The following is a 26,057-nucleotide window of genomic DNA, read 5'->3' on the forward strand; positions in this document are numbered from 1 at the left end:
ATTTTCCTTGAGGAACTGTATAGTTTTAGGTTTCACATATAAGTCTTTGATCCATCTGGAGTTTGTTTTTGTGTATGGTGTGAGGTACAGATCTTGTTTCATTTTTCTGCAAATGGATCTCCAGTTTTGCCAGCACCATTTAAGATTATTCCATATTTTTTAAGGTAGGCACTACTTGAACACAGTGGTGATTATTTATTCATTTGATTGATAGTTTTTTAAAGTAAGTTATTTAATGTTTAAAAACTTTGTTTTTAAAAATCATTTATACAATTGTAATATGTTTTATTATACAAGATATAGATCCTAGGTATGTAATATTTTTGTTACAGCAAGCCTGCAATTTAAGATGTATTATATATTTTTTAATAATTGAATTTGGATATGTTAACATATTTAGACCATCATTCTGTACTTCAGAAGTAATTATCTATACACACAAACACCTGTTTTCAACATGTCCCTGGTGGTGCAGCAGTTAAGCGCTGTGGTAGTTAAGTTTGTGTGTCAACTTGGCTAGGTCTGGTTGAATGGCTGGGCAGCTGGATGTAATTATTCCCCATGGTAAGATTGGTAATTAACTCCATGGTGGAATGTATTGGAGCAGCTAGTAGCTGCTTTAGGGATGTGGTCTGCTTCCCATATATAAGAAGCAGCTTTGGGAATGGTCTCTCGCTTATGGTACGCTTGGACCCTGCATGTAGCTGTGTCATTGTTCAGCAGCCTGCCATGCTCTGCTGACCTTGGGACTTTCAATAGACTTCAATTAAAGGCCTGCCCTGTGGTTTGGTAACATCGGGACTGTGCCTTTTCACTTGTCAACTTTGGGTTTGTCAGCCTCAGCAGCCAGCAACTGTCAGTGAAGAAAAGCCTCTAGCTCTAGAGCGCCGGGAACAGGAGGCAGAGCTGAAGCCCAAGGTTAAGGCGCTTTCACCCAGCCCCTGGAGCCTGGCACTTTAAAATCAGACTTAAAACCTCCAAACTGAGAAAATAAACTCCTGTTTGTTCAAGCATCCCATTTGTGGTATATTTCTGCCAGAGCGGCACTAGGTAACCAGAACAAGCGCTCATTTGCTGCCCAAAGTCAGCAATGTGAACCCACCAGCCTGTTTCTAGAAAGATTTACAGCCTTGGAAACCCCATGGGACATTTCTGCTCTATACAGTTGCTATGAGTTGGAATTGACTTGCCAGCAATGAGTTTATCCTTTTTCTTCTTCTTTGAAAATATATGTACATATATTCTTTACCCATTTTCTTTATCTTTGAAAATAAATATAGCCTTATGAAAATACCCACCCAATTTTTACATAAATTAAGAAATGTTCTATGCAAGACTGGGTACCAAGTTGTGAATCAGCCAGCTATTAGAATTGTGTGTCCTGGAGCAGTTCATTTCAGCTTTGTGCTGCTTTTCTTCATCTGAAAAGCTGAAAATATTATTCCAATTCTTACATCCCTTAATGTTATTCGATCAATGGGGATGAGTCTTCCTGATTCTACCCTACCAATTTCATATACACTGACTTCTCACTCATCAACATGATTAGGTTTCAAAGACCACGTTATTATATGAAAATTGGCATTAGGCAAAAATGGAGGATAACTACATCAGATCACAAAATGTAGGATGACAACATAGCTATAAAACTGCCAAATTTTATTTGGTATTAAATGCTATCAAGTCAATTTGACTCATAGTGAACCTGTATAGAGCAGAACAAAAACATTGCCTGAACTGCGCCATTGTCACAATCATTGCTATGCTTGAGCCCATCGTTGCAGTCACTGTGTCAATGCATCTTTTTGAAAAGCTTTCCCCTTGTCACTGACTCTTTTACCAAGCATAATATCTTTTTCCAGGGATTTTTCCCTTCTGACAATATGACCAAAGTATACAAGACACAAGTCTGGCCATTTTCACTTCTAAGGAGCATTCCGGCTGTTCTTCCTCCAAGACAGATTTGTTCATTCTTTTAGCAGTCAGTACTCTGTTAGCTCAACAACAACAGCTCTTTTAGTATATTCAATACTCTTCACCAACACCACAGTTCAAATTCATCAATTCTTTTGCAGTCTTCCTTCTGCACTGTCCAGCTTTCACATGGATATGAGGCAATGGAGAATACCATGGCTTGGGTCAGGTGCACCTTAGTCTTCAAAGCAACATCTTTGCTCTTTAATACTTTAAAGAGGTATTTTGCAGCAGATTTGCCCATGTAATAATGTTTGATTTTTTTGATTGCTGCTTCCATGGATGTTGATTATGGATCCAAGTTGAATGAAATCCCTGACAACTTCAATCTTTCCTCCATTTATCTTAATGTTGCTTACTGGTCTACTTGAAAGGATTTTTGTTTTCTTTATGTTGAGGTATAATCCATACTGAAGTCTTTGATCTTCATCAATAAATGCTTCAAGTCCTTTTCATTTTCAGCAAGCAAGATGATGCTCTCTGCACATCTCAGTTTGTTAATGAGTCTTCCTCCAATCTTGATACTGCATTCTTCTTCATATAGTCTCCCTTCTCAGATTATTTGTTCAGCATACAGACTGAATAAGTATGGCAAAATGATACAACCCTGACACACACCCTTCCTAGTTTTAAACCATGCAATACACCCTTGTTTTGTTTGAGCCACTGCCTCTTGGTCTATTTACAGGTTCCTCATGAGCATAATTAAGTGTTCTGGAATTCACATTCTTCAAAGTATTATCCATAATTTCTTATGATTCACAGTCAAAAGCCTTTGCATAGTGTATAAAACACAGATAAACATCTTTCTGGTATTCTTTGTTTTCAGCTAAGATCCATCTGACATCAGCAATGATATCCCTTGTCCCATACCATCTTCCAATTCCACCTTGAATTGCTGGCAGTTCCCTATTGATGTACTGCTGCAACCATTTTTCAGTTATCTTCAACAAAATTTTACTTACCAAATTTTAAAATTTTTAACTGGCAAATTATATCATTACATAACTGCCAAATGTCATCATATAATTGCCAAACCACTGAGAATCATGGCCCCACCAAATTGACACATACCTTAACCATCACTACTTAAAGCCAGCATTACTTTTAGCTTGTATGTTGGCATTCATTACTGCCATATGTATGTTGTCAATGTGAAAAATTGTCAAATTGTTATTTTTTTTTACTTCGTTGTAAATGCAGAATGTCATATAATGAGATAGTAAGTGAGGAGAAGTATAATATTATTGTAGATTCTGCTTGTAGCACTTACCAAGTAATTGTTTATTAAATCTGTTAAGTTTCTCCAGATGCTGGTGGAAGATTATCCATCATCTTAATCATGTGTTTTGGGCTGTTATAATTCCTTTTATGAAATAAAGTGACTAGATTTTATACTAGTGAAATAGTCCTTTGTTAAAATTCTTGTCTTTTAAATGTTATGATAGAAAAGGGACCAGTGATTTACTGGCTTGGGACCCTCTGTTTGGACCATCTCTTGATTCATCATCTTCAACTCCACTAACTTCATCATCATCAGGTAAATATGTATGTGTGTGTATATATTTATTTTATTGTTGTTCTTAACTGAGGAAGACAATAGTTAAATTTTAAAATAAATTTATTTATATACCACTTGTTTATTGTGCTTAATGATAAAAAAAAAAAAAAATTATTAACTTGTCCTTGGATGATATTGCCAGATACAAGGCAGTTTTTGTTAAGTTAGCTTAAGAACCTCATGGCTTAAACAGAAATTTATCAAACACCAAGGATGCTTTTTCATTTATATATTTATTTATTGCTAGATATCATTCTGTATCATACCAATTTTTTTAATTATTTGTAGAGAATTCAGATGCGTAGACATGCATTAATGTTCTTTTTTTGATGGACATTCAAGTTGTATCTAATTTTTAAATATTATAAACATCCATGGATATTATAAATTTTACTCATGTCTTATCCTTATAATAATTAATCAGTATAAAATTAATGGGTCTCACTATCTGTCCATAGATGTTTATTGCCAAACTGCTTTCCAGAAAGGCTTTCATGCTATCTAAGCAATGTATGGAAGAACTTGATGGTTTTTTGGTTGTTTTAGTAAGAATATGTTAGTGTGGTAGTTAAATTTGTGTATCATCTTGGTTGGGCATGGTTGAGTAGCTGGGCAACTGGATATAATATTCCCTCCCCATGATGAGACTGATAGTCAGCTCCATGGTGGAATCTACTGTGAGCAGCTTGGTAGCTGCCTTAGGGATATGGTCTGCTTCCTGTATATAAGGAGAAGCCTTGGGAAACAGTCTCTAGCTTATGGCACGCTTGAACCCTGCATGTGGTAGCCGTGTTATTGTTCAGCAGCCTGCCATGCTCTGCAGGCATGGGAACTTTAATGAACTTGAATTAATGGCCTGCCTTATGGTTTGGTAACATCGGGACTGTGCCTTATTACTTGTTAACCTTGGGTTTGTTAGCCTCAATAGCCAACAGCTGAGTGAAGAAAAGCCTCCAGCTTCAGTGGGCTGGGAGCAGGAGGCAGAGCTAAAGCCCACAGTTGAGGGCTTGGACTTAAAGCCTCCAAACTGTAAGAGAATAAATTCCTGTTTGTTCAAGCCATCCCATTTGTGTTATATTCTTGTCAGAGCAGCACTACGTAACCAAAACAGAGTATGGTACCGACAGAGTGGAGTGCTGCTCTCACAGATACCTAAAATGTGGAAACAGGAGTACATTACATCCTACACCTGAGACCCAGGCAGAGAGACCCTGGGATATGGCATGAGAGATGGGAGGAGCAGAGCCAAGAGACCGGCATGAGAGATGGCAGGAGCAGAGTCGAGAGACCAGCATGAGAGATGGCAGAAGCAGAGCCAGAGAGATGGACATGAAGACAGCGACAGCCTTACCAGCCCATGGAGGAGAAAGCACAGGTGGCTTCCTGGTGGAGTGGGTTGCCTTCAGGCATTAATTGGTAGAAGAGACCAGCATGAATGGGAATAGCAGGTTGGCCAGCCCACGGAGCAAGACAGCTGAGTGCTTTTGGGGCAGGAAGATTCCAGCAGAGTAGGTTGCCTTTGGCATTAATTGGCAGAAGTGGAGAGACTAAGCTAAGGAAACGAGAAGCAGAGCTACTTCAGCCTCAAAGGGTAGGACCATGGCCTCTGGGGGTAGAACCACCATAGCCCCCTAGGTTTAAAAGAGTTAGACCTTCACCAACTTGGTTCTGGAGTGTAGGGCTTCTTGTTCATGTGAGCCAGTGGGATGGAGCCATATCCGCTGCCCAAGAGGGAGAGGAACGGCGCCCACCAGGCCAAGGGGGTGAAGTCACCACTCAGGGACTAGGTGATTAGAGCCACCTAGTGAAGGAGATCTGTACAGATGCTACCTATTGAAGATCTGTACTGGTGCCAAGTTGACAAGGGGTGGAATTGTGGTTAAGTTTGTGGTAGTTAAGTGTAGTAGTTAAGAGCAGCACTAGGTAACCGAAACAGTTAGTTAAGTTTCTTTTTCTTCAAAATATAAAATTACCCATTAGCTGGTAATCAAAGCAGGCATCAAAAATGCATGTTTAATAAAGCCCCTGCATCCTCAGAATAAGAAAATAAAATCACTTTAAATTGATCTTTAAGCTCCTTCTCTTCTCTGGGGTTTTAGAATTGCAATACACTATTTGGGGTTATGGAACTCCTAGAACTGGAAGGGATGGGAATTACATCTATTGTGTTCCTGCTGTGTCACTCTGCTAGGACTATATACTTTCTATTTCATTTTATCTAATTAACAGCTGCATAATGTCCTTAGTTATTATCTCTATTTTATAAATGAGTATACTAAAGCTAAGTAAGAGATATACTAAGTAATTTCTCCAAGATCATATAGCTAGGAAATGATGGTACCTCTGTTCAAACTTTGATTTTGCTAATTGTAATTTTTTTCTGTATTCATTATACCCTGGCAGATTAACAAAAAACAAAGCCATGTTGAAACATTTTACTACTAGTAATAAAATAAATACCATATTTAAAATTAGACTCTTTAGAGACTAAATGTTTTTTAAATAAATTGTGAATGGATTATAGGCAACGTTAACCCTAAACTGAAATTTTTAAGGGAGCGCAATCTGTACCTAAACCAAAAAAAAAAACCAGACTCCCTGCCATTGAGTCGATTCTGACTCATAGTGACTCCCATTGGGTTTCTGAGGTGGTAAATCTTTATGGAAGCAGATTGCCCAGTCTTCCTTCTGTGGAAGAGCTGGCAGGTTTGAATTGCCAACTTTCTGGTTAGCAAATGCCTTAGTACTATGCCACCAGATCTGTACCTAATACTTGTAAAATAGCAAGAAACAGGTCAGTAGATAGATGAACATTTTCTGAAGTGATGATACAGCTTTTTTAATGGGCGTTTACTACCACTGAGCTTTATAAAGAGGGCAGCGTGCCTTAAGTGGATCCACCACCATCTGGAGGTTAGTTGCTGTGATGCTGGACGGGTTTCAGCAGAGCTTCCAGACTAGCAGACGAGGAACAAAGTCCTGGTTATCTGCTTCCAGAAAATCAGCCAGTGAAAACCTGTGGCTCACAATAGTCCTATTCCATTGTGCTTGGGATTGACATGAGTCAGGAGCCAAACTGATGGCAGCTAACCAGTTTTATAAAACTAAACTATCAAATAAATTGTATAAGGGAAGTAATGGTACAGGAAAAACTCAAGCTATTAAGTAAGGTCTTAGTTTTGTTTACAAAAATGTCAGATGGTGTTTGTATTTAGCATGAAGAGGATTCCAGGTATCATATTTAAATTGTATTAATATTATTTAATGCATTACTTATTCAAATAGTTAATATAAAATTTTTAAATGTCGTGACAGAGGCTTTGATTATATAGGAATTTCTTTATAATTCTGTGCTTTGTTTCTTGCTATTTTCTTTAGTACAGTCTCTTCTTTTTCAAAAACCTTCTCTCTCTTCCTCTTGTTACCTGTCTAACGAGTGTTTCACCCATATTACCTTCACTTCAGGTTAAAAAAGACACATTTTCATTCAGTGGTCATTTGATTTTAACAACCAGAAAATGTTAAAATATTTGTTAAGCTTTTACTAGTTTTTAAATTCACTTCACTGTGCATTTTCAAACCTCCCCATATATTCTGAAAAATAATGTCATAAATTATTTTGCCCTTCAAAAAATATTAGTGATGTTGAAAAAAATAATTATCCTATTATATAGTAATTATTTGAAATTCTTCACTTGAACTGAATATAATTATTGCTCAAATAGAATTACATTATTGATCTTATTCTGTTTTGCAAGTCTGGCCCTACTTAAAATTATGAAATAGACATTTTGTTTCACATTTTGTGCTACCTCTTTTTGCAGTGTAGTGCACCTTTTCCCCATGTTAACATCCTCTACTCAGTTACCTTTTTTCACATTTTAACAAGATCCAAGTTGTCTGGTAATTTCCTACCCTCCTTTGCTTCTTTCAAAATGTTCATTTATCAGTGACCTGATCTCAGGTAAATTATTAGAAAGCAATGTAAGAAACAATTCCAACCCACCAGTTAATAACTACCAGGCAAAAGTAATTTTTTGCTTCTATAATAACTGATGTATTAATCCTCCTAGTGTTGTAACATGTTTTAAAGAGGATATTTAGAGCTTGGCAAATGATTTAGTTGCCTCCTCTACCATGTAGCCTACTATTTCTAAGACATTTTTAATACACGCACCTCTTTATTTCACGTAAATATCTCATACTTCCCTTCCCTTTGATAAGACTTATTAGACTTACATTTCTTCCCTGTCCAAGAATTAAAAGAGCTCTTGTGCTTTGCAGAAACTCCTTAAAACTATCATTTGAAAAATATTAGGCTGTTTTTTTTTATATTAATTTGTTAGCTTGAACACTGATTTAGTCTAACTTACCTCCTGAGACACTTTTATCATTAGTCAGGAACTTTTATGAATACCATATATTCATAGAACTATCACTTTGCCACTTTGTCACCTTTTTAGATGTTGTACCAACTGTTACCTTTGTTCTTCTGGGAAAACAGAAATGACTCTGGCTTTATATATTTCTGGACATTCATTTTTATTCAAATGTATTTTAAATTTCTTATGCTCATACCTGCTTTCCTCAGTTAATAAAGTTTGAGCTCATGCTGTTGTTGTTGTTGTTATGTGCCGTCGAGTCGGAACTGACTCAGCGACCCCTCCTTGGGTTTCCGAGGCAGTATCACTACAGAAGTAGATTGCCCCATCTTCCTTCGAGGAGTGGCTGGTGGATTTGAATGCCAGCCTTATGGTTAGCAGTCAAGTGCCTTAGGCACTAAGCTACCAGAGCTCCTGAGCTCATGTTAGTGTTCCATTATTAAATTTTTCTAGTTTCTGGTAATAAGAATAACATTAAGTGAAACAAGAGAATCATTATCTGTGTAGATTTATATTTCAGTTCCAGAATCTTCCTGTTCTAGTTTTCAATTGTTTTCTTTTCCTTCAGTTGTCCTTAAAGATCCAAATAGGAACTTCTCTTCCACTGATTTAATTGAGTGTGTACTAACTGAGTCTTTTCCTTGAAACCAGGTCAGATTCTGGGGCTAGAAGCCCATCACCCTAACCCTCTATGCTATCCTGCTGTAACAGCACTAGCAGAGAGTGCAGATATGCTTCCTTTTGCTTCATGGTCAAAGTCAGTGGATTTTCCTTAATGATGAGCCTTTTAACAGTTAATCACTCCGGTGCAGCTCAGAAGGCATTCCAGAGATTGTATTGTAAAGCTGAAAATACCTTCAGGTTACCTGATGATTGGAGGTCTTAAACAGCTCATCTCTGAGGATCAAAGTGACCTTTGTTCTGAAAAGTTACTGACCGAAGAAGTTACCCATGCTGTTGATAATTCTTCTACATCATCACCATTGCTTCTGGTTTCTAGATTAGTCTCTGCCTTTGTTCAGATAAAGAATGGCATGGCAAACATGTCTTCTTAGGTAATGTCAGAGGACAGGTATAAATTAACCCATATGAGTGATCTACTTCCATAGTGATATCTCCTTGGAAACCCAAGGAGGGGTGGCTATGAGTTGGATACAACTCTGTAGCTATGGGTTTGGTTTTGGGTTTTTTCTGTGTTTTACACGTCACTTCATATTTCTTGAAATACTACATTTAATTGATATTTCTTAGCAGTGAACTGCCACCACCAAATATCAAAACACAATTAGGACACTTAAAAATGTAAACAGTTGTAGTCATTTCCTCCAGAGGCTTCTAGAAGCAGTTGTTAATTGATAGCAGATGTAATAAAAGATTCAGTGCAGTGTGTCTAAGTACTGTTATTAGCTGCCCCTCAAAAACTTCTGGTTTGTTTGAAGAAGTTAAATGTAAATACTTCTACCAACCTTGGTTTGAGGCCATTTAAATGTCATGAGTATAGACCACTTGGTAAATAATAAAGCTCTAGGTGAAAATGCTGCTCTATTAAGCTGTCTTACAAACTTGAAATAATAGTACAGGTCAGTGCTGGTTTCATTGATAATGAACATACTTTTAAAGTGGACATGTTGTAGCACAGGGAAGTGTTCTTTTCCTCAGGTTGGTGCACATTTCTTCCAGTGTATAGCTTTAAGTATGAGTGCATCATGAGAGAGTGGCGCTGACTAAAAGAAAATGGCAGCGTTATAATCTAAATTTGGTATCTTGCTAGCTTTTTACTGTTTTCTTCAAGCCACCTGAATTGTCCTTGTATCTTTCATTTCCTCATATGTTTTCTAATTGACTCCCCACCCCCAACGCATTCACTTTTACACCTACGTGATAAGTCTTTTTTTTTTGTTCTCCTCCTACCACTTCCATGTTTCTTCCTTTCTTGCCTCCTTTCTCTATCATTATTCAAGGGGCACATAACTTTACTGTTTGTTTCCCCATGTGTATAATTAGGCCCATAAATGGATTGAAGTTGTCAAAGATTTCATTTTACTTGGATCCACAGTCAGTACCATAGAAGCAGCAATAATTAGATGTCATAATGCACTGGGCAAATCTGCTGCAAAAGAACTCTTTTAAGTGCTGAAGAGCAAAGATGTGACTTTGAAGACTAAGGTGAGCCTAACCCAAGCCATGGTATTTTCAGTTGCCTCCTATGCATGTGAAAGCTGGACAGTGAATAAGGAAGACTGAAGAAGAATTGATGCTTCTGAATTATGGTGAAGAATACTGAAAATACCATGGACTGCCAGAAGAATGAACAAATCTGTTCTGGAAGAAGTACAGCTGGAATGTACCTTAGAAGTGAGAATGGCCAGATTTTGACTCACCAGTTTTGGTCATGTTTTCAGAAGAGACTATCTCCTGGAGAAGAATATCATGCTTGGTAAAGTGGAGGGTCAGCAAAAAATTGGAAGACCCTCAACAAGATGAATTGACAGTGGCTGCACCAGTGGGCTCAAGTCTAACAAGGATTGTGAGGCTGTTGCACAACGAGGCAGTGTTTCATTCTGCTGTTGTACATAGATAGGGTCACTGTCAATCAGAGCTGACTCGAAGGCACCTAACAACAACATACTTAGGCCCATGCATATACTTTTAATTTTGTCCATCTGCAAACTTAACTGACTCAAAACAAAAATTTTTTTTTGAGTCAGTTAAGTTTGCAGGTGGACAAAGTTAAAATATATTTTTTCCCATCCATGTTATATTCTATTCTTCAGTTCTAAATTATAGCCCCATAGTTTGGAATGGATGGGAGGGATTTGAAAATCATTCTGATTAATTTATTTTAAGATGATTTAAGCTTATTTCTCTTTATTCTTCATTTTTGCTTTAATGCTAAAATTTGTGACTTTTTATGTTGTATTTTTCATTTTCATTTGGTTATTTCTACTATAGAAGGAATTATTTTTAGTTAGGACTACTGAGGTTAGTATTCCTAATTCGTAAAACTGTAAAAACCCAAATGACATTGAAAAACAATGAATATTAAATTTGTATGTTGTTGTTGTTGCTATGTGCTGTGGAGTTGTACCCGACTCAAAGCGATCCCTCCTTGGGTTTCCAAGGCAGTATGACTACGGCAGTAGATTGCCCAACCTTCCTTCCGAGGAGTAGCTGGTGGCGTTGAACCACCAGCCTTCTGGTTAGCAGTCAAGTGCCTTAGGCACTAAGCTAGCAGAGCTCCTTAAATTTGTATAGGATTTAAGAAAATTGAAGATGATATTCTAAACACTTACCAAAAATTAATTGAATTGATTTTAGGCAATTTTTGATAAACTATTACAAATTTTGTTTTTCCTTTAATGCTTTTGATTATCAAAAAAAAAAAAAGTGTTACAACATTATTCAACTTAAAAGTCAAATTAATAAGTTTAATTAAGGTAAGTGTCATATTTAGCATTCTGTTAACTATTTCGAATATACTGCTTCAAGGGCTTGGTCTTGCATTACTGTCTGTAAAGTAGATGTATTGGCAATAGACTAAAGACCTTAGGCCTTAAATTTTGTTTATTTTTACCAGCTAATTTATGAGATTGAATTTTTTATATGTATGCATGATTAAAACAATAAAATTTATATTATGTTTATTAGTTTTATTAAAAGGTTAACTTTTTTTTCAGGAATATTATTGGTAACTTTAAAAAAAAAAAGCATATTTGATAAATTCCCAATATTTCAGCAAATACCTATAATTACCTTTAAAAAAAACTCATGAAAAATAAACTTTGAATCCTAACAGTTCTTCTATAGTAGAATATCTTTACATAAGGATTGCTACATACTAATGATTTTCTTCAAATTCTCTTTTTTCCCCCACCAGCCAGGCCCACAACTCCTCTTTCTGTAGGCACCATTGTCCCACCTCCAAGGCCTGCTTCCAGACCAAAGCTTACTTCAGGCAAACTCAGTGGGATTAATGAAATAGTATGTACTCAGGTGTTTTTTTTTTTTTTTTTAAATTATTTAACTGTTTTAGTTTAAGATGCAAATGATATTTTTCTGTATGCCCCTTTATAGTTAAATGCTTGAAGTGTTCTTCTCAAGTCAGTGAAATATAGAAAAAATTTCCCAACCAGCAGCACCCTTGACTCCCCAGTATTTATTACCTCAGTGATCCTACCTGTGGAGCAGGATATTTATTGTTCAGGAGCCAAAAGATTTCCTGAGAAAGTTGACAAATTACATCCAGAACCTACTGCTTCACAATGAAGAAGCAATTTTCATATAATTCTGCTTAAGTCAAATATTAAGGAAGAAGCTGGCGGCTTGTTTCTTTAGCCTTGGAAGGATACTGCCAGGAGGGTTCTAGATGGAGTCTAGTCCAGCTTTGTTTATTTTACACATTAGGAGCTCACATAAGTTAAATAACTTATATAAATATGTGTGTCTGTGTATGTTTTTTTTTTTTAAAAAAAACACTGGTCTCCAGAAGTCATCAGATGATGAAAGAAAACCTATGGACTCAATTCCCAGGAGGCTCTCCCAAACCAGTCTTCTTGTTTCCAATCCATTCTGTTCTGACCTATCTTCTACATTGTTGCCAAAAGGAAAATTTAAATTTATAAAAGTCAAACTTGATCTTATTTTTTTCCCTTGATAGCACAGATGGTTCCCCATAATTTGCAAGGTTGAGTATTGTAGCTGAGTATTAAGGTTAAGTAATGTAGGCTTTTTATAAAGTTGCCTCAGCAATCTACATTACCAGATTAACTGCCCAGCTTTCTCCTCTTTGCAACCATAGTAGCTTCAGCTGCTTGGAACTTTACAGTGTTCTCCAGGCACATCATGCTCTCTTACATATGCATGTCTTCTTTTTCTGTTCCTTCTGTCTACAATATCCTTTAGTTTTCTCTGTAGCAAACTGACATCTTTCTTTAAGACCTCGCTAAATATCACCACCTAGGTAAAGCCCTCTTTGATCATCCCATCACTTCTCCCTCAGTGGGTCTAATCATTCTCTTCCTTATGTCTGATAATGCTTTGCTCATATTTCCATTAGTGCACATATCACAATATGTATACTTTGTGTTTGTGTTCCCTTCACTAGACTATGAGACAATTTCATATCCTTAGTACTGTGCACAATGCCTATCACATGGTACATAGGAAATGTTCAGGGATGTTGAAATAATGTCATCTTTTATCCCAGTGAACAAATTTAGTAGAAGTGAAATGAAAGATTAGAGGCAAGCTACCAAGGAGATGGTTATTTAAATAGTATAAAAGTTACTACATCTAAGTAACTTTTTTCCCTAATTATAAAAGCAGTGCATGATTATGTAAAATTTGGAAAACATAAATAATACAGAGAGAAAATAAATTCCTCTAAATTTTACCTTACAAAGATAACCACTGTTAAATTTTTACATATATCCTTTCATTATTTTTAATGCATAAATATTTATTTATCTAGAACTTGTTAAATGTGGTGGTTAAAAGCACAGGCTTATTAGCTACTTACTAGCAGAGCAACCTTAGGCAAGTTAGTTATTCAGATTCTCAGTTTCCTCATGGGAAAAATGAGAATAATAATACTTAACAGGGTGCTATGAGACTTAAATGAGCTAATACATATAAAACACTTAAAAAATTGTCAGGTGCATAGTAATTTTTAAATGACTTCCTCTTCTAGACTGTTGCCAGAATTGAATTTCTAAAAGTTTGTAGTTTCTGAAAATTTGTTTGACATTTAGTTTATTTCTACATTTTCATTATTATAAACAATGCCTTAATGAATATCCTTGCACTCACTTCTTTGTAGACATTTGTTATTTGCTTAGTAAAAAAAATTTAAGTGAAATTCATAAACTAAAGGGTGTGCACATTTTTAAGACTCTTTGACAATTGCCCATCAAAAAGGTCATACTGATTTCAGTTCTCTCCAGCTGTACCTTGGAATGCTTTTTCCTTGCACGAGTATGTGTGCGCTTTTCTGATAGGGCTCATAGCTTTCACTGGCTACTCAGAACATTTTGTAACACCCCTTGCTAGCCCCTGGTGAGACTGCCTCATTGCTCTAGATCAGTGGTTCTCAAAATATGGTCCCCAGACCAGCAGCATTAGCATCACTTGGGAACTTGGTAGAAATTCATTTTTCTCTAGCTGCACCCCAAACAGTCAGAAATTTGAGCAGAGGAGGTCCAGCAATTTGTGTTTTATTAACAAGCCCTCCAAGTGATTCTACTGCATGCTCATGTTTCAGAACTACTCTTTTAAAGTGGTGGTGTAGTGCCTAAGGCGTTTGACTGCTAACCAGAAGGCTGGCAGTTCAAACCCACCAGCCAATCCTCAGAAGGAAGGTTGGGCAATCTACTTCCGTAGTGATACCACCTCCGAAACCCAAGGAGGGGTTGCTATGAGTTGGATCTGACCCAATGGCAGTGCATTTGGTTTTTTGGTTTGGTATAATAGAAACAGAATGCAAGCAACATACGTAATTTTAAATTTTCTAGTAACCACATTAAAAAAAATAACCCTGAAATTAATTTTACTTTGTCTAGTAATAAAAATAGTATTATTTTGGTATGTAATAAATATAAAAATGATCAGCTATTTTGTATATATTTTTTGGTGCTAAATCTTTGAAATCTAGTGTGTATTTTATACTTACAGCTCAATCTCCATTTGGTCTTAGCCACATTTCAAGTTCTCAGCCACATGTGGCTAACAGCTACTGTACTACACAGTGCTTTTTTTTTTTTTTTTGCCTTTTTCTGAAAAATTATAAAATGCACTGTAAAAAATGCAGCCATGTTACATTGCCCATGAGGAAAAATGTCCCTCACAGTAGCTGAGTTCAAGACTTTTCCAAGCATGTAAGCTTCAGATGTGCTGATGAATTCCGCAGCCACTACTAGGAAGGAATATTTGGCAATCTACTTCTGTAGAGATACTGCCTCAGAAACCCAAGGAGGGTCACTGTGAGTCACATCTGACTCGGCAGTGAGTTTGTTTTGTTTTGTTTTGTTTTACCTTCATCTGCCTACGTAGCTGCATAATGTTGAGTCATAAAAAGGCCATACTTTGGAAAAATAGTTAAAGAGTAGTTAAATATGGAGGGAGGTACAGACTTTAAAACATTATATGCAGTATTAATCTAATTTTTTAAATATATATATCTGTAAGCTCATAATCATATAGTGAAGGGTAGATTGGTTTCAGTATGTGAATGCTTGTGGAGTTTTATTTTTGCCTTTTGTTTTTTATGTTCCTCAAATAAATGAGGACAGTAACAGTGTCTCTCTGGTTCACTGCTTTGTCTCTTAAGTACGTAACCCAGATCCTGATACATAATAGAACACTAAATAAATACGTGTTGTATTCACTTAATACTTTTAAAAGTACAGTATGAAAAAGTTATTTTAAAATTAAGCTAAGTATACCTAATTTTAAAAAGTGAAACACCTCATAAAGTGTTGCTAATGCATTATTTGAATAATTAGGCATTTTGAAGGGAAAAAAACCTATGCGCCAAAGTAAAAGATGAATGAATTGGAGTTAATATTTTTCATAATTGTTTTCAAACTTTTGTGTATTGAAGGTGTACCTTCTCAATGAGAAAGCATTACAAGAAATTACAAAAGAAAGTATAGACAGATTTGTGAACACCAAACGTAAAAAGCAAGCGATATTTAGGGAGGAGATATATGTAGCAAATAAAACAAAGGGTTAGTTAAATCTCAGGTAAGACTAAGACCTCCCAAAACTAAACTAGACAAAGCTAATGTAGACAATTCATAAAAGAGAAGATGCAAATTGTTTTTAATCTATCAAATTAGCTGAGTGGTTGATTGTTTGTTTTGTTTTAATTATTTTTGCTGCTTCTGAGGCTTACCCATTCATTTCTGGCAAGGATGTTGAGAAATAGTTATACTCATATATTTAAGTATCTTATGGGCAGTAGGGTACAGTGAATAATCCTTTTGGGAAGCAGTTTGGTAGTATGTATAAGAACCTTAATATTGTTTAATAATTTAACTTCTTAGAGTCTGTATTAAGCCAAATTTTGATATACAGAAAATGTTTTATGAATAAAGACTGCTAACCAGAAGGCTGGCGGTTCAAACCCACCAGCCACTCCTCAGAAGGAAGATTGGGCAATCTACTTTCATAGTGATACCACCTTGGAAACCCAAGGAGCAGCATCGCTATGAGTTGGATCCAACTCGATGGCAGTGAGTTTGATTTTGGTCACAGCATTATTATAAAACTGCCTTTTTTTCAACTTAAAATATATTTTCAAAAATGACTTGACCTATACATCTCTGAGATCTGAGACTCTCACACACTAAATTTGGTTTGGTATATTAAAATTAAACTTTTTGGGTACCTAAAATCTTTTCTGACAGTGGAGGCGTTATTTTAGCATTTTGATAAATAACTGTTTGTTTTTTTAAGCCCAGGCCATTCAGTCCACCTATAACTTCTAACACCAGCCCACCTCCTGCTGCTCCCTTAGCCCGGGCAGAAAGTTCTTCCTCTATTTCATCATCTGCTTCATTGAGTGCGGCCAATACTCCAACAGTAGGTAAGTGATTATCATCAACTGCTTGTGAAATTTAGAGTCAAAGTATAATCAGGATTATTATTATTATTATTTTAATGGTTAGTAAAGAATTCAACATTAGAAATAGTGTTTATTTGGAAACATATTTTCAAACTAGTCACATTTTCCTTTCCTCTTTCACAGTCTGTATTATCTCGATAGGAGAATTTTGATCATAGCATTAAATCATTAAATTTATCAACTGGTGATAAATATTAATAGTTGGAGGCAAAATGTAATGCAGTTCTTTGTGCTGTGAACTGATAGTTGCATTCCTAAGAAAGTTTGTGCTTTAAAAACAATTGATTTAATGAAGGAAAGGGTTTTGTGCTTGCAATGAATTTTGTTTTCCTGTAAGAATTTAAATAATAAAGGTTTTAAAATAACTATTTGGGCATAGCAATGTGAGCTCTGGTAGCATAGTGCCTAAGGCACTTGACTGCTAACCAGAAGACCAGCGGTTCAAACACACCAGCCACTCCTTGGAATGAAGATTGGGCAATCTACTTCTGCAGTGATAATGCCTCGGAAACCCAAGGAAGGGTTGCTATGAGTTGGGTCCTACTCCACGGCACATAACAACAACAACAATGTAAAACTGAACCTCACCAAATAAATCCAGTATTTTATTACATCTAGATTTTGCTTAAGAATTTTTTCTGTTACCACTTTTAACCCATTCTTTCTACAAATTCTTATTACCTTCCTCACCCATTGTTAGTATAATAAATCACAAGACCACTTAAACAAAGCATCTATGTTTTGGGAGCAGTAGCTTCTCATCAAAATTATAATGACTCATCCTTGTTGCTGCTGGTTCTAGGTTGTGATGGTAGTGATGTAATACAGTACATTTGTATTGTATATCATTGGTTCCCACTCCTTGAGCACCAATTGAGTAATACTCAGAGTGTGGTCCTTACAACTGCAGCATCTGTATCACCTGAGAATTTATTAGAAATCCAGACCTTTTAATTTGTAAACTGTGGGGATGATCTAGCAGTCTATTTTAAGAAGCTTTTCAGGTGATTCTGATATATTTTAAGTTTGAGAATCACTGCCCTAATTAGTTGATTAAATTAGATTTCAATTTATCAGAACTTAGGAGAAATATATCTCATGTGTGTGGTCTTGTAAAAATGGCTTAAATAACATAGGCTAGAATGAAACATCAACTAGTTTAGTTTCTAAATGTCTGAACATACGCCCTGAAAGGGATTACAATAGAAGGTCCTGGATAGAGAGGGAGAAAAATGTGGACCAAAACTCAAAGTCATTAAAAAGGCCAGGCTTACTGGTCTGACAGAAACTGGTGGAACCCCTGAGACCGTGACCCTTAGTCATCCTTCAAGCCTGAACTCACCCCAGTGGCTCAACTTTCAGCCAAGCAGTAGACAGGCCTATGAGGTGAACAATAACACAAGAGGGGTTAGGCACTCCTTAGCAGCCATACAAAATCAAAAGAGCAGCTGTTGCCCAGGAATAAAGCCCAGAAGTCTGGAAGGGACAGGAAAAAGGATGAACAGAAGTGGGAAACACAGTGAGGAAGTGGGAAGCATGTTACATTGTGGGGATTGCAATCAATGTCATGAAACAAAATGAATATGAATTGTTGAACCGAAAACTTATTTGTTCTGTACACTTCCATTCAAATCACAATAAAAAGTTAAAAAATAAGTGAGATAAACAAATGTCTGAACATGATGTCACCAACTTATTTTACATTACCTTTGTGAATATAGTGATTTTTTTTTTCTGTTTTTAAGTTAATGTAATATGAATATATCCAATTTTTTTCTTTTATTTGCTTTAATGAAAACAGCATTCTCACTTTTTGTTCATATGGTTTTGTTAATTTTGTTTTCACATGTGTATTTTTACACATAAAAATGTAGCTGATCCTACTGGAAATTGGGCAGGCAGTATTCTTGGTAACCAAAATATACTTTACTTCTTTTTCAGTATCTCTATTATTCAAAGGTTTTCTCTTTGTGATGGAAACTTCACATTAATTTTGATGGAGTTAGTACGTACTTGCTCACAGTTTGAGCCAAAGCTGGCAATAGGAGAACCAAAAGTAGGTGACAGTAATGGTACAAGCAGGCAGAGTATATACGGATTTTGTACAACAATGTTCTTTAAATCTACTTGTTCTTTTTTTTTGTCATGATGCTTACTAAGCTTTCTTCTTAGATTTAAAATTTTGATACTTCTTGTTTCTTGAAAATGTTCTCTTTTCCTGCAATATTTTGTTTTATTTAAATATGATAGAAGATGATAATTTGATTGGGACACTCTCTGAAATTGAAAAGCACTGTGAGACGTCACCAGGTATTGTATCAGAAGGAAATGTATATGTTGACTAATGATCCTAAAGTGTATCTAAAATACTTTGTGTCCTAACTTTTCCTTTTCCAGCAAGTATGATGTCTCAGAAATCAAGAATAACTTTAAAGTTTAACTATCTCAATATGATACTAATTATTTTCAGTGATTATGTAAGAATCCATTGGAATCAAATCCCCTGTTCATTAAAAAATGATATATTTTTGCATTTTCTTCCATCTTCCTGTTCTTCCTGTAACATTAAGAAGTATCAATAAATCTTAATTCTAAAGCTGCAAGAACCAGAGAAAAAGTGATTAAAAAAAAAAAAAAAGATAAAGAGTGAGTCAGTTAAAAGAAAATTCCTAATACAGTAAGCAGAAATCAGAGGCCAGATGTAGAATGGTTAAGAGTGAACCTCTTTTGGACTCCTGAGCTGAAAGGAATTGCACATGAATATCCATTGGTTATTACAGGAGGGTACCTCTGTACACACCCTTGCTTATCTCAAATGCTCTTTGTTGCATTTTCAAAGCAGACAGTTACCTAAATATAAAACAAATAAGCCAAATTGGAAAAATACTATCCCTATAAAGAATATTTTTAAAAAATATTTATTCCAAATGATATAGTATAACTTTAGATATTTTAGGAACTTGGGTACAAATTTCCTGTGTCAATGAGTTTTTTTAACGTATGCATGTGCCATATGATTTTAAAAGAAAAATAAAAATACAAAAGGGATATGCCAAATGTTTATGTGGATTTTGAGTTTTTCCCCTACTTGCTAACACTTTTCTGTACTTGACAATAGTCTAGTAATGGACATGACAGTTTACAGGGGACCTGTTTCACGAATTCTGATGTTGTATGCCCAAATCACATAATTAAAAAGAATAGCTAACTTTGTAGATATCTTTTCATTTTTAATGTCAAAGTAGTACCTTTGACTTTGTGGAGGTATGCATTTGAATGGGCTATTCAAGGGAAAATATAAATTTCATATAATTTTCTTTAGTAAAGAAAGATTATTATAGTCTTTATCTTTCTCTGAAAATTTGCATTCCTGAATTTCTGATGACCTCATAGTTTAGAACAATATATTAGAAAAAAATTTTGAAGTAATTTAGATTTACAGTGACTTTTTCCCAGTGCACAAATATGTATTTGCATAGTTATAATCAATTAATTTATATTTAGTCTGCTTTGTCCACTTCACATTTCACATCTTTCACCTAATCATCTCTCACCTGATCCAAAGTTGAATCTTTGCCAAGTCACTGTTCCCTTCACTGTAGGCTCCACTTTGCTCAGAGTGACCTTAATAAATGGAAGAACCTAACAGTGTTTCTCTTCAACATTTTCAGTGGTTTTTAGTGCCAAGAGGATAAAATCAGAGGGTCCTCCATGCTGCAATCTGTATCATAAACACTTCTCTAGCCTCATTTTCATGTCCTTTCATCATTCCAGCCCATCCTTCACCCACAAAGCGTGCTTCTGCTTTTCAAAACTACCTCTGGTTTAGAAAGGCACCTTCTCCTCCCCTCTTCATTACCTCTTTAACAAAGTACCTGGCACATATTACCAAGAAAACCAAACCCACTGCCATGAAGTCAATTCCGACTCATAGCAACCCCCATTGGGTTTTCAAAGCTGTGAATCTTTACAGAGGTAGATTGCCTCATCTTCCTCCTGCAGAGCAGCTGGTAGGTTTGAACCACTGACATTCTGGTTAGTAGTCAAATGCCTTACCCACTGTGCTACTAGTTGTTGTTGTTGTTGTTATTTGCCATCGAGTCGGCCCTACTAGAGCACCTTGAAAAAAAAAAAAAACTCACTGCCATCGAGTCAATTCTGACTCATAGCAACCCCCATTGGGTTTCCATGGCTGTAAATCTTTATGGAAGCAGACTGCCCCATCTTTCTTCCACAGAGCACCTGGTGAGTTCAAACCACCAACCTTTTGGTTAGCAGCCAAGTGCCCTAACTACTATACCACCAGAGCTCCTTTGTAGTTAGAAAATCATAGGTTTTTCTTTTTTTTTTTTCCCCCCAATCATTTTATGAATAACATTTCATATTCTTGAGTTATTTATTTTCACATGAAGTTAATGTTTTTTTTGGGGGGGTGGTGGTTTCCTAATGGCCTTGAAGCAGTAGTTCTTATCTATGTATTTGTAACACTGAACTGTTTTTCCAGCAATTTGCTGACCTCCAGTTGCTCCGTGGAAGGAAGATGAGGCAATCTACTTGTGTAAAGATTTACTGCCTTGGACACCCAATGTGGAGTCTCTATGAGTTAACATTGACTTGGTGGCAGTGGGTTTGGTGTTTTTTTGTTTGTTTGTTTGTTTAAAAAAAGAAAGCCAGTACTGATTTTTATCACAACTAATAGTCTTGTTATCTCAAAGGTAACTCAGGCTTTCATTGTAGTAATCACACCTGAAATAACAACATCTGATGGCTATAAACATTGTGTAACATAAGCATATACCATTCATTGTTTTCCTCAAATGAGAATAAATAATTTCATGGACGCCGGTGGTGGTTTAGTGGTAGAGTTCTTGCCTACCGTGCTGGAGCCTCTGGTTCGGTTCCTGACCAGTGCATCACAAGCATAGCTACCACTCAGCTGTCATTCGGAAGCTTGCCTGTGCCTGGGATGCTGAACGGGTTTGAGTGGAGCATCAGACTAAGACAGACTAGGAAGAAAGACGTGATGGTGATCTACTTCCAAAAAAATCAGACAGTGAAAATCCTGTTGATCACAGTAGTCCAGTCCTGTTACACATGGGGTTGCCTTGAGCTGCAGCTGACAGTAGCAATACTTGGGAGGCTAAGAGAATTGTAGTAATAATGAATTGTGTATACAAATTACTGCTTGGATAGAAATAGCTTAAATACTAAACTCCGGTTTCATGATGTAAACTCTGTAATTGTTAGAAGCTAAAAGAATTTAGTATTTGAATGTTATGGCAGCCATATTTTAATAATATTAGTTCTTCAAGTTAAAGCCTTTTTCCTTCTGACATTATTTAACCCTTCTGTGTTATTCCATTAAAAACAAAAGTCAGTGTGACATGTTTTCTAATTTTTGGGGGTGTGGGGGTGGTCCTTCTTGTATTATGTTCCAGTTTGTTTTACACTATATTTGTTAGTTTTTGGGCATCAATGAAACCAGTAATAGGGTGATTTGTGACAACCTAACATTGTGACTCTACCTGTCTTGATATTTAATATGTTTTTCTGAAGGATTTAACTAATGAACTGTATGTATTCTAGGTGTGTCACGAGGTCCCAGCCCTGTCAGCCTTGGAAATCAGGACACTTTACCTGTGGCAATCGCCCTTACAGAATCTGTTAATGCCTACTTTAAAGGAGCAGATCCCACCAAGTTAGTTTTTAAAATATGCATGCACACTGTGTGTGTGGGGTGTGAGTGTGTGTGTGGTGTGTGTGTGTGGTGTGTTTTGGGGGCTTGGTAAAATTTTAAGGGTTGTGTTTTGGTCAGAGTTTTCTGTTGTTTGCCTGTCTGCTGTTTGTTCTCTGGTATTATCGTTTGTGGATTGTCTTTCAAATTAAAATATTTGCTGTAATCAACAGTAGTGATGGCTGTTCCCCCTATTCATCATCATTCGTGTCTAGGCTTTATGATCAGTATGACTTATCTGTTTGGCATATCTGTAGCAGGATGGTAGCAGCTGGCCCAGGCAGAGGTGGAACTTTGAACCTTGGTCTAATGTACATTATTGGTGAAAGTGTGACATTTCCAAGGGAGATCTAGAATACATGTTTAATACATGAGACTCTGAAAGACCAGGTATAGCCTCTTTCTTTAAAGATAATTATATTTGTGTGAATGATCACCCCTACTTTTCTTATATAACATTATTATTTAACCTTAAAATATTTGAGTGCTTATTGTATGTCAGGCTCGATTATACTTTAGTGAACAAAACAAAGTTCTTCTCTCCTGAGCTTACATTATAATGAAGGAAAAACAATAATCAAAGAAACAGACCCAAAAGGTCAGTGGTTTGAACCTACCAGTCACTCCATAGAAGGAAGATGTGACAGTCTGCTACCATAAAGATTACAGCCTTAGAAACCCTATAGGGCAGTTCTAGTCTGTCTTATAGGGTCACTGTAAATCAGAATTGACTTGATGGCAGTGAGTTCGGTTTTTTGTTTGTTTGGTTATAAGATACTGATATATACTATGAAGAAAAATAAAGCAGAGTAAGGGGATAGAGGACTTCTATTTTAGATAGAATGATCAGGGAAAACCTACTGGATGAGGTTAATTTTAAGCAGCTGCTTGATAGACATGGAGGAGCAAGCAATGTAGGTATCTGAGGGAAGAGCATCCCAGAAAGAGGAAACTGGTGAGGGTGAGGAACTTAAGTTTAAAGGATGCTTTGCATATTTAAGAAACCACAAAGAATGCTGCGTCACTAGGTAGAATATGAATCCAGAAAGATACTAGATCCAGTTGGCAACACGTAGTCCACGATGAGAAATTTTTAATCTATTTTGAGTGAGATGGGAAGTCAGTGGAGGCTTTAAGTAGAGAAGTGATGAGCTTGCTTACATTTTTGAAGGCATGGTAGTAAATGCAGAGAGAATTAGAAGGGTAACTATAGAAGTCCTAGTGAGAAAGGATAGTGGCTTGGATAAGGGTATTGGTAGAGGAGTGGTGAGTAATAGTGAGATTCTGAATATATTTAGAAAACTGAGTTGTCAGTATTTCCTGAGGGATTAGAGTGCTAAATTTGAAGTACTTATTATGACATCTTTGTGCAGAAGTTGGATTGATAGTGAGATACGTGATTCTGGACTTCAGGAGACAGGTCTAGGTTAAAGATAAAAAAATTTCTTAGTTATTAGTTTGCATATAATACTTAAAACAGTGAGCCATAGGGAATAGACAGACAAAAAGTTTGAGAACTATACCCTGGGGCCCTGTTTTAGTTCTCTAGTGCTACTCTAACAGAAAATACCATGAGTGGATGGCTTTATCAAGCAGGGGTTTATTCTCTTATAGGTTAGGAGGCTAGATGTGTGAGTTCAAAGTGTCAGCTCTCAGGCTGAGTGAAGGCCCCTCGACTTTGGGCTTCAGCTCTGCCTCTTGCACCTGGTCTCCTGGAGCTCAAGGTGTCTCTTTAACTCAAGCAGCCGCTGCCTGCGGAGGCTGACAAACCCCAGGTCGACAAGTAAAATGGCACAATCCCAAGATTATCAAACAACACAGCAGGCCACTAGCCCAGAAACAGTCCCAAGATCGGCAAAGCAACATGCAGGCAGCTGAATGACGACTCAGCTACATGCAAGATCCAAGCATGCCAAAAGCTCAAGACCTTTCTCAAAGCATCTTCTTACATACTGGAAGCAGACCACATCCCTAAGGCTACTCAGCTGCTCACAGTAGATTCCCTCATGGAGCTGATTACCAATCTCATCATGGAAAATAACTACATCCAGCTGCCCAGCCACTCAAAACCAGAGCCAGCCAAGTTGACACATAACCTTAAATACCATATGCTCTCTAGGATTTTAAAAGCAGGAAGATGAGAATGATACAGCAGAGAAGTTTAAGATAGTAAGCAGCAAGAGAGGTGAAGAGAGTACCAGTAGAGTAGTGATTTAGAAATGAATTGAATACTATTCCAAGGAAGAAGGTGCGAAGCTATATCTGTTGTTACTAACAGGTCGATAAAAATTTACCATAGGCAATAGAGAAGTTATTGGTGACTTTCAAAAGACCAAAATTCAGGAGAAGGAAGGGCTGCTTATGCACAGGGAGATAGCTCAGGGTGCAGAAGAGTATGAAGGGATGGACACTGGGAGGAGGTAACTATGGGGAGGAAGTGGGAGGGGAGCTGCTGCATTGTAAATTTTGGTCAATGACATGAGACAAAGTATATGTGAACTGCTGTATAAAAAGTGAATTTACTCTGTAAACCTTCACCCAAATCCTAATTAAAAAAAAAAAAAAAAGACCAAAATTCAGTGGGGTAATAGAAATGAAAACCTCCTTGGAGAATATTCAAGAGCAGGAGATGATGCAAATATAAACAACTCTATTTGGAGACCACCCACTCCTCAGAAGGAAGATGGGGCAATCTACTTCCATAGTGATACTGCCTTGGAAGCTCAAGGAGGGGTCACTGTGAGTCTGGTCCGACTCGATGGCACATAACAACAACAACAGTATTTGGAGAGAGCAAATATAGACAACTCTTTTCAAGATATTTTGTCCTAAGTGGGAGCAGAGAAATAGAGCAGTATCAAGAGTGAAATGGTACAATTAGAGGAAGGTTTTCTGTATTTTAGTGGTTGGGTCTTTATTTCATACATGTGTGTGTGTGTATACATACACACACATACATATTTCATTATGTCTGTATGCTGATGAAGGAGCTATGGTAGCATAGTGCCTAAAGCATTTGATTGCTAACCAGAAGGTTGGCGGTTCAAACCCACAAACCACTCCATGGAAGGAAGACAGGGCAATCTAATTCTGTAAAGATTTACCACCTTGGAAACCCAAAGGGGGTCACTATGAGTCAGATTCGACTCAATGGCAGTGAGTTTGGTTTGGTTTTTGGTATGCTAATGGGAAAGATCCAGTATTTGGGGGGGAGGGGAATGGTGCTGTAGGAAAAAGAAGGGATAGTTGCATGAGTAAAGTCCTTTAGTATGTAATAGGTAGGAGGTGAGATCCAGTGCACAAGTGGTGAAATTGGCCTTAGGTGCATAGACTGATCATCTATTGAAACAGGAGAGAAAGCAGAGAATATGGGTACAGATGGGTAGGTTAGGAGTTTAGTAGGGAGCACATAAGGAAATTCTGTTCTCATTTTATTTCCTAAAATAAAAATTAAAAGTAAGGTTACCAGCTGAGCGTGTGAGAGGAAATATTACAGGTTAGAGAGAAAGGAGAAGGTATGAAAAGAACAGAAGAGTAAATGGATGAAGGAATGTAGTAGGACTGCCAGGTAACACTAGGGGGGCCCAGTTGAAGGTTTTGGAGATATATAGATATATATATACATACATATATATATATATATTTATGTTTATGTTTATATCTGTATATCTGTCTGTATAGGCACAAACATATGCTTATGTATGCACACACGTATACACAGACGTACATATGCATATATACTGAAACCAGTTAGCATGGTTTTATGTTTTTCTCCAGTGTGTA

General features: G+C 36.6%; 1 protein-coding gene across 1 annotated transcript in view; it reads left to right on the forward strand.

Annotated features, from left to right (window-relative positions):
* FCHO2 (FCH and mu domain containing endocytic adaptor 2) overlaps positions 1–26,057 on the forward strand; it is a 247,237-nt gene that overhangs the window by 203,194 nt on the left and 17,986 nt on the right. The window contains 4 exon segments of the mRNA XM_007943332.2: positions 3,423–3,514; positions 11,795–11,898; positions 16,372–16,501; positions 22,127–22,238. Coding sequence (XP_007941523.2) covers positions 3,423–3,514; positions 11,795–11,898; positions 16,372–16,501; positions 22,127–22,238 — 438 coding nt within the window.

The sequence above is a fragment of the Orycteropus afer genome, unplaced genomic scaffold (assembly GCF_000298275.1).
Source record: "Orycteropus afer afer isolate SDZICR_OR568_19922 unplaced genomic scaffold, OryAfe1.0 scaffold00104, whole genome shotgun sequence".
NCBI lineage: Eukaryota > Metazoa > Chordata > Mammalia > Tubulidentata > Orycteropodidae > Orycteropus > Orycteropus afer.